This window comes from Poromitra crassiceps (genome assembly GCF_964638095.1).
Source record: "Poromitra crassiceps genome assembly, chromosome: 21".
Classification (NCBI taxonomy): Eukaryota; Metazoa; Chordata; class Actinopteri; order Beryciformes; family Melamphaidae; genus Poromitra; species Poromitra crassiceps.
In genome coordinates this window covers 18409361-18419360 of record NC_139638.1, presented here as the reverse complement: position 1 = coordinate 18419360, position 10000 = coordinate 18409361, and the positions used below count along the sequence as shown (strand labels likewise).

Here is a 10000-nt window from a genome sequence, read left to right as displayed (position 1 = left end):
TTTTGTTTGTTTTTGAATTTTTTGCTGAAATGATTTACCACCACTGCCATTGTAAACATTGTAATACAATGTTGAAATACAGCAGGAGTTTGCTTGGTTGATTAACAGGTTGAGCAGGCCTAAAGACAGGTGTAAAAACCTGCATTTTGTATTTTAAAATCTCTATGTCAAAAGCCGTTTTTTTTTTTATATTAACACATTGACTGCCAGCCGTTTTTTTTTGCTGTAGGTAGCTTCTGCCAAGCCGTTTTTTGAGGATTCTGGCTCATTTTACAAGAGCCGAGGATTCGTTTCAGCTTGGACTTTGTGAACATACAATATCTCAAAAGTACTAATAGAATGTGTACTTTCTCTGTCTAAAAGAGTTAGTTTGTAGAGTTAGTAGTTATGTAAGCATTAGCAGTTGAATACAGCATGGTTTTAGCGTCAGAAAAAATATTCAGAGATAAACGGCTTTTTGTGAAATTGGATAGAACAGTCACTTTAACCATTCATTTTTGGCTCTCTCTCTCTCTCTCTCCCTCCCCCTCTCGCTCTCTCTCTCTCTCTCCCTCCCTCTCGCTCTCCCTCCCTCTCTCTCTCTCTCTCTCTCTCTCCCTCCCTCTCGCTCTCCCTCCCTCTCTCTCTCTCTCCCTCCCTCTCGGGAGGGAGACGCACTAGGTTTAATCCTAGTGAGAGGGGGAGAGGGAGAGAGAGAGAGAGAGAGAGAGGGAGGGAGGGAGAGAGAGAGAGGGAGAGAGAGAGAGAGAGAGAGGGAGAGAGCGAGAGGGAGAGTTGCTTCAACTCCTCCCTCCGCGGGCGTTCTTCTTGGCTGCAGCGCCGTGTAACAAGCACTTTCCTACCTGTGCAAATTCACTTTCTCATACTCTCGACCTCTCAAATAAATTTCTGAATAGAAATTAAATTACTCTAAATTAGAGCGAAAAAGAAACAAAAAAGAATGGGTTGAAAATCCCATTCTAAAAGCCTTTTATGGCTGTTTCCAATTTGGTGCTATTTTGCAAGGCAAAATGGCCTGCTGCTTGTCACCAGCCTCACTGCCCCGCTGCCGCTGTGCCTGGCTGTGCCTGTCTGCGTGGCCGCTCCCCGAGGAAGCCCGGCTGGACTCGCCCGCCTCCCGGAGCCCTGGCCGAGAGCTCCGATGAAGCCCCTGCGACTCTGGTCATATTTACGCTGCGTGCCTCAAAGTGTGCTCCATCCGCAATCCACGATGCAAGTTTGCAATCCCGCACCGCCAGCAATCAACGCGAAAACGAAAGCGCCTCCGCCAATCCATTTTCATGAGAATGGAAATGGATCACACTGCTTTTTGCTTGCCTTCCTACTTCCTTGTCGCCACTTAGTGGGTCGGTGGAATGGGTTGTACACGTTGTACACGTCCAATACTTATATAAGATATGTAAAAGGGTTAGATGCACAACCCCCCGTTAAAAAAAAAAAATCGATGCCAAGGACGTGTTTACACGTTGTTGGCAGTCAACAGCTGGATTCTGAAAACGTGTTTACACGTTGTTGGCAGTGAATGTGTTAATAATAATAATAATAATAGGTAGGACTTTATATAGTGCTTTTCTAAGTACTCAAAGACATAATGATTAATCAATAATTGATTGTTAACGTGACAGATCGATTGATAAGGACATTGATTAGAATGTGCGTCCCTACTCACCACACACATGATGTAGGACAGAATGGCTCCGGACGACCCGATGAGGGCGCCTACGATGGTCAGCAGGTTGTTATTGAGCAGGAAGCCTTCGGCACACAGGGCCCAGCCGGAGTAGCTGTTCAACACAGTGATGACCACCGGCATGTCCGCCCCTCCAATAGCTGCCGTCAAGGTTACGCCCTAAAGAAGAGGAGACAAGGTTACGCCCTAAAGAAGAGACAAGGTTACGCCCTAAAGAAGAGACAAGGTTATGCCCTATAAGGAGAGGAGACAAGGATACGCCCTAAAGAAGAGACAAGGTTACGCCCTAAAGAAGAGACAAGGTTATGCCCTATAAGGAGAGGAGACAAGGATACGCCCTAAAGGAGAGGAGACAAGGTTACGCCCTAAAGAAGAGGAGACAAGGTTACGCCCTAAAGAAGAGGAGACAAGGTTACACCCTAAAGAAGAGACAAGGTTACGCCCTAAAGAAGAGACAAGGTTACGCCCTATAAGAAGAGGAGACAAGGTTACGCCCTAAAGAAGAGACAAGGTTACGCCCTAAAGAAGAGACAAGGTTACGCCCTATAAGGAGAGGAGACAAGGTTACGCCCTAAAGAAGAGGAGACAAGGTTACGCCCTAAAGAAGAGACAAGGTTACGCCCTAAAGAAGAGACAAGGTTATGCCCTATAAGGAGAGGAGACAAGGTTACGCCCTAAAGAAGAGGAGACAAGGTTACGCCCTAAAGAAGAGACAAGGTTACGCCCTAAAGAAGAGACAAGGTTACGCCCTAAAGAAGAGACAAGGTTATGCCCTATAAGGAGAGGAGACAAGGTTACGCCCTAAAGAAGAGGAGCCAAGGTTACACCCTAAAGGAAAGGAGACAAGGTTACACCCTAAAGAAGAGCAGACACAGTTACACCCTGTGATACACCTCATATATGGCCAGCATCTCCAAAGATTTGTTCTAAAGTATACAATGTATCTGTGCATTATTATAAAACTAAACTACACATTAATAATAATGTTTAGGGACAAATAAACAAAAAAAAAAGCACATTTAGATTTTTTTCTCGCACACTAGTCAGAAGATTTCTGCATTTAGAGAGAAATAAAAATATCATATTGATGTACCAATTTTTCCACTCAGCACTAATAGATATTTCCAATGTGCATTACTTATTTCTATATACGCAATAATATGACATTTTATTATGAGTAATCCGCTCTTCTGTTGATATCTTCTTAGAAATGACACACTGAAGGAGAAATCACACAAAGTAAAGCTAGAAATTCCTCCATGACTGAGCAATAACTAAAGCTGCCATTTCATTGACCACAGAAGAAAATATATACAGTTGGTCAATGTAATGTAATGCAAAAACACACACACTGTGGCACGTCTTCACAAGAGAGAAGCATGACTCAACTCCAGCTGAGCCCATTGTAATGTGCGTAAGAGGAGCAAGGAGCTGGCACTTTCCCAAAGTCGAGCCTGCTTGCCACTGTGAGCGCCAGACTGTTCACAGCTCTCTGCTCACCTCTTATTGAAAATAAATGAAATTTCCAGCTAGTGCTTCCTCTGTTCCAGTCACTCCATGCTGCTGTCTGTCTCTTTTGGAAGCAGGATCTCTTCCTGTTCTTCTAGTCTGTCCCTGGATGCTCTTCTGTTCCAACTCTCGTCTACACGTCTCCTCCTCCTCCCCGCTGTTTAGAGTGTATAACAACAGCATCACAGTATTATACTGTAATGCCGTTGTATAGAAGGTAGGTATAGACCTTATTCGATAACCCCCCGGACGGCGCCATATTGTTGACAAACCGCAGCCGTAGCGTAGTCTGGCCGAGCATATAGCAACAGTTATGGCTTCATCAAAGAGAAGTGATGAAAAAATAAGTTTGGTCGGAGGTGTGGACCCCTATAAAAAACAGACTTAAGTAAATATAACTCATTATATTGCCAGGTATAACGTACCGGACATTGTGAATACAGTATTCGCATAGCTAAGCTACACATCTCAGGAGCTGAAGGCTTTCAAATCCCTTGAGTCCTAGCGTTATAACTATTTCATCTGTGGCAGTTGGTCTGACATTTTTACTTTTGTGCCACCAACGACATCATCATCATCATCAAACATTGTCGTGACAGCAAAGGTAAATAACCTTAACGTTAAATGTTTGTTTGATATCTGACGCTTGCTTGCATGAGCCCAATGTTTGCTACTACTAACGTTGGCCTCTAGGCTCTTTCCCTTCACGTTTGTGGACAGTAGCTAGTAGCTAACACCCGGGCTTTTATTGCTGCTATTACTACAGCTGTGTATTATTACACAGCACACTATCGCTGTTGTGAAATAGCTCCTGACACCAGAGCATGTGAGCGGAGCGGAGCGTCGAGCGAGCGGGGGGATTTTGGCTTGAGCGGAGAGCGGGGACCAGAGCGGTACCGGAGCGAAAGTTGGAGTGGCACCGATCACCCGCTCAGTACCGCTCAGTACCGCTCAGTCCCGCTCAGTCCCGCTCCAGTTCAATCACAACATGTTCGAAACAGAATGCATCGGTGCATGGCTAATTGAGCCACATGTGAAATCTCCCAGCATGCAGCAGGCTAATACATCGACAAGAAATAGCAACCAAATCAGCCTAAATAGGCTACGTGGTAGATAGAAATAATGTTTATGTTAGCACAACATGCAATTGTATAACATTTAAATATTGGACAAAATAAAACATAGAAATCAAAACACAACCCTATGTGAAACATGTATGTAATCCAGGTGCTATATATATCCCTCGCAGAATTAACGTGATTTGGATGAGTGACAGCCTCTACTGTGATGCACTGTGATGTCCGCTCCAGCCTCCAATAAGACTTGGCTTACTTCATGTGCACGCCCACTATTTTCTTGCCAGCTGCTGCGAGACGAGAAGGAAGAGAAACGAACATGCAGCCGACTCTGCTGAGCTCATGTTATTTGTAATGAGCAATGCCCATTGCCCAGGGGCCGGTTGCACCAACTGGTCTTACACTGGTCTTAAGCTAAGTTGGTCGTAACTTTACGACCTAACAGCTACGCCGGTTGCACCAAGACGGCTTAAGCCTTATTTTCACTACGCCCAGGCGTAACTCTTACGCCTGGTCAGGAGGAGGCGTAGAGCCTGCCTGTCTCCGCGGAGACCTTTTTGAATCCTTACCGTCATCGTCGTAACACAGCCAGTTCTCCGTCTTTGAAGCATGATGTTAAGATTATAACTAACTAGTTGTGTGGCTTAGCCTTCCCAAATGTTGTCGTTAATTTTTTTAGAATTTAATACATAGAATTGGTAACGTTACATTTAATTTCATTCAGACTGTCTGTCTGGCTCAATCGCCACCATTTTTCCCCCGGAGCGAGGGAGGGTGAGAGGAGGGAGGGTGTTTTACAGTAGTGGCTGAGAGAGCGTAGTGGCACAGTGCTCCAAGCAGGTCGCGAGGCACATTTTTTGCAACATCATCCAATCAGAGGGCATTCCCCGGCAATTCACATGAACGCGCATTGCTACGACCGGCGTAGTTAAGACCAGACGTAAGCCGTGTTGGTGCAACAGGTGTAAATCCACTCTAAAGACTGGTCTTAACTATGACCGACGTAGGAGTTACGACCAGGCATAGTTAAGACCAGTTGGTGCAACCGGCCCCAGGTGTTTAAATGCAAATTAAAACACCCTGGCCTTTTTATCTCTTTTATTAATTTGAGCGGAGCGACAAAAGCAACATCATTGCTGCTTTTGTTTAGGATTTGTTGACGGTACGCAATGAATTAAAAACACCAGCCTTTAAGCTAGTTACATACAAATCCCCCTTACTTTACACAGACAAACATACCATGATAGCAGACAGAGCGGAGACAGATCCCAGACAGGTGATGCCCATGGTATAACTGGGATCCAGCATGTAGGGAATGATGCCGCCGACGCTCGCTGCCATAAGACTAGCGTTCAGAACGTGACGACCAGGGAGCATCAAGGGGGCGCTGCTCAGCATGCCTGTATGGAGGGGAGAGGAAGGAGAGAAGACAAGAGACAGAGGGGAAGACAGGGGAATAGAGGAAAAGAGTAAATGAGGTCAAAATAAAACCAACAACTATAATTGTAAAAAGACATTTATCATTTAATTTGTCCGTTACTGAAGCACAAATCAAGATTTTAGACGGAACACCTGATTTGAACCACAGCTCACTCACTGCAAGAGAAGAATCCCTCTGGCTGCTAACTCCAAGTGATGTGTTCAAAGTTGTGTTGGCTTTCATTTGGGAATTTTTGTGTGTGGACAAGAAAACAAAATGACTCCAAAAAAAAGTTGAGCTTACAAATACTTAAGTAGTAAATGATGTTATGTTATTAACAGTGTGAACACAAGCTGGTTTGGTTTTCCAACTGCTACATTCATACTGTACTATACTGCATTTTTTAAAATATATATACACATACATTAAAACATGTATCAATCAATGAAGCCACCAAAACACCAAACTAAAAGACAAATCAAAGGAACAGAAATAGTGTTTTTACAGCCGTGTCAGAAGGTTTTCCCAGGTTTCAAAAGAAGGAAAAAGAAAGAAAGCGGGAATACTCCTTCCCTCACACTAATGACTTCCAGTTTCCAGGGAGTGTGTTCAAGTGTGTGTGTGTGTGTGTGTGTGTGTGTGTGTGTGTGTGTCTAGTGCTAACAAGTGTGTGTGTGTGTGTGTGTGTGTGTGTGTGTGTGTGTGTGTGTGTTTGTGTCTAGTGCTAACAAGTGTGTGTGTGTGTGTGTGTGTGTGTGTGTGTGTGTGTCTAGTGCTAACTAGGATGAAAAAAGGGTCAAAGAACACTGACATAGTGGGGCTACATGTGGTTTGCTATGTGGGCAGAGTGGTTCAGGCCTTGGCTGTGTGCACCTGTCTGTCAGTAGCTGTGTTTCCATTACAGTTTTTCGCAAAATAATTGCGATATTTCTACAACTTCGACAATGTACAATTGCGACTTGTAGGCGTTTCCATTGAAGTTGAGTTTGAGTGACGGCGCACACACCTGAACGCAATTCCCCGTTGCAGCAGCTGCCACAGTGATTACGCACGGGGATCTGCCCCAAATCCTGTCCCCTGCATGCTCAAATCCAACCAATGGTCAATGCAAATCACCACATGAAGTTACAACGCATATAAACCAGCCTGATTATCAATTCAAAAGAAATGAGTGTCGTACCCTGACCCAACATGTTGCTGGCTGCGGTGAATGCAGTGAGCGCGCGAGAGGCAGAGGAAAAAAGGTAGCCTACAACTGCGCGCACACAGACAGGCAGCCTGTCACCATGGAGCGATTTCTGTCATTAAACATTATCTATTTTCCCCAGCTCCGCTTTTGCACAACACTCGTCTTTCTGCTAGGTTGCTGCGGAGGTTTTGCCACGGCTTATCGAACCCTTTCTCCCTCATTTTCCTTTCATTTTCCGCTCCTTTTCCAAAGGAGAAGATGGGTCACATGACATGCAAATGCGAAAAATGTGTTTCCATTCCACTTTTGCGATAAACTGCTATATCGACACGTCTGAAAAACCACCTCATGAGAGCGCAAAAACGTTTTGCGATATTTGGGAGGTTTTTCGAAATTTACCTGTTTCCATTGCCCAATTTATATTGCGATATTTAGATTTTGCGCATTTCTGAGTGTAATGGAAACACAACTACAGTTGCAGTCCTCCAGTCTGAGTGAGGACTTGTGACTCGTGACTCCACTTGGACTTGAGTCTGAGTGAGGACTCATGACTCCACTTGGACTTGCAGCACTGGTGAGACTTGGACTCGAGCATTGATGTATTTGGACTCGAAAGTTTGGAGACGATGACTCTGACTTGTTAATTGATAAAGACAGTTTGTTGTTTTTGTTAAAGTCCCTGGAAACCAGAGTTTTTTTATTTTATTATTTAGCATTTTGAGTTCATCACACCACAGGAACCTACAGTATGTTAATAAGCCACCAGCCAAATTTGAACGATGATGAACGTCGCAAAGTATATAAATTTAGGTTTGACAGTCATGACAAAAGTCATGAGAATCAATTAGATTTTAGACTGTATTTTCTCCCGCTGACTGTGTGGGCGTGTCCCGTGTGTGTGCGTGCAGGACTGCAGGTCTCCTCCTCCGAGAGAGAGAGGGAAACGGAGAGAGAGAGAGAGAGAAGGAAAGAGAGATGGAGTGTGTGTGTGTGTGACAGTGAGAGAGAGAGAGAGAGAGAGAGAGAGCAGGCAGCATAGCGCTCGGCACACAGCACACAGAGCGGGAGGGAGACAGACAGACACTGAGGGAGCACTGTGGGGGCAAGAAGGTTTTTATAAGAACGGACAAAAAATCTTATGACGTGATAAGATCATTCATTTTAGCACCGCGCGCACCGCTCTCTTCAATGAGGAAGTGGAAATACAGACCTTGTAGAAAAGTGGCAATTCTGGGGGTTTGGGTTGAAACTAATGTCTCCTACTTTCTGAGGCACACAATCACTCACATAAGACCCTAAATGTAATAGTTACAATGTTTTTGTGGATTTTGGTTTCCAGGGACTTTAAGTTTTTGTAGTTGATAAAGTCCCTGATTGGTTGTTAGGCAGACTTCTGCACTGGTGATGTGCACACTGGTGACGAATCACGAGCCTTAGGTGTGGTATAATGAGCATATAGCACGGCATGTTGTGATCTATTGCTTAATTATGATGTTGAATTCAGCGTGACACACATGGCCAGATCTGTCTCCCCACATCAGCATGTGTGTATTTGTGGTTGCCTATGGATTCACATACGTCTGCAGAGACACTGCGCTCCTCTCACCTTGCAGTTTGCCGTAGGCCACCAAGGAGCCACTGAAGGTCACTCCTCCGATGAAGGTGCCCATGTAAGCTATGATCTTGGTGAGGTTTGCTGCAGGGTCGGTGGCAAAGTGGGGGTACTCCACCATGTACTCTGCCACGCAGGTGAGCACCGCAGCCAGGCCCACCAAGCTGTGGAAGGCTGCTACCAGCTGGGGCAGGTCAGTGATCTGGATCCGTTTAGCGATGCCAAGGCCTGGAGTGAGAATGAATGAACACATACATGAATACACAGTAAATAAATCAAGTGGTCTTCCTATGCACAATGTAAATACACACAGGAACATGTTACGATACTGACTGAACTTATATGGATATACATGAAAGCAAAAAAACAAGTTCATAAATACAAAGATATGGACAAAAGACCTCATCACACATGCAGGGGTAAAACAAATCACTTTGCTGATTTTCAACGAGCTTTTCAATAAGTTTATCACAAAACAAAAGATTTTGAGAACTTTTGAAAATTCTGTAATTCCCTAGACTCAGCTCTCAGTCTTAATCCGTTTCACTACTGTAAGACTGAGAATATTACTATTTAAATCTTTTCATAACGTTAGGTGGTGTAGTTGGAAGCCTTGCATCGGAGAGCCAATCATGAGTGTTGTGGGCGGGCCTGCTTTCTGGGAGCAGTGACGCTCATGCAGAACCGGTGCTGTCGCGTTTGCGGAGAAACATATGAATCACTTAGAAACAAACATAACCTGTTAATAGGACGTGTTTCATCCGGCCCCGGCGGCTAGAGGTCTTTTCCCCAGCGATAAACCCTACTCCCGAGGCTAACGTTACAGAGCCTGCTGATGACCTCACAGCACTTCACAGTAGCAAGCGGGCCACTTCCGGGTAGGAAAAATGATTGTAAAATAAACAACAGGTCTAAACTCTCTTTGCAGCACATCAGTGTCTTGCTCTATATTGGAACTATGAAACATTGCATTGCCGCTACCAAATACAATTCTAATAATAAATGTAGGCGTGTCTGCTGCCGGCCGTTCTCGCCGGGCTCAATGAACCAGATTTGGAACAGTAAATTCCCAGACGTGTGGTGGTTAGGTGGTGCTGTTGGCGCCGCTCACCAAACGTCTGAATGAATGAAATAAGGTCTGTGGTTAACAAAAGTTTATGAGGACGTGAATTTGGGTTCAGCAGGATACTCTTCACAAATGTGAATCACTTTTATGACTTTTGAAGCGTTTTATAAAAAAACACGTTTAAAAAAAACAAAGTGATTCACGTTTGTGAAGATTATCCTGCTGAACCCAAATTCATGTCCCCATAAACCTTTGTTAACCACAGACCTTATTTGATGCATTGAAGTGAAATCCCCGTTCTAAAACCCCATAGACTTTTCCTCTTCCTCCGGACTCATTCCTGCGCTGCTCTATATAGAGGTGGTTTGACTTGGCAATCACACTGGAGAACAATGATACCAGAATATAAATCATTATCAGAAGGTTTACTGCAACCTA

The 10000-nt window shown here is 44.5% G+C and overlaps 1 protein-coding gene across 2 annotated transcripts in view; it reads right to left on the bottom strand.

Annotated features, from left to right (window-relative positions):
- Positions 1–10000, bottom strand: part of nnt (nicotinamide nucleotide transhydrogenase) — a 143905-nt gene that overhangs the window by 91020 nt on the left and 42885 nt on the right. For both annotated transcript variants that reach the window (XM_083657694.1, XM_083657693.1), the window contains exons 15-17: positions 8491–8724; positions 5515–5675; positions 1670–1849 (exon numbers count right to left, since the gene is read on the bottom strand). In XM_083657694.1, coding sequence (XP_083513820.1) covers positions 1670–1849; positions 5515–5675; positions 8491–8724 — 575 coding nt within the window. The remainder of the gene's footprint in view (positions 1–1669; positions 1850–5514; positions 5676–8490; positions 8725–10000) is intronic.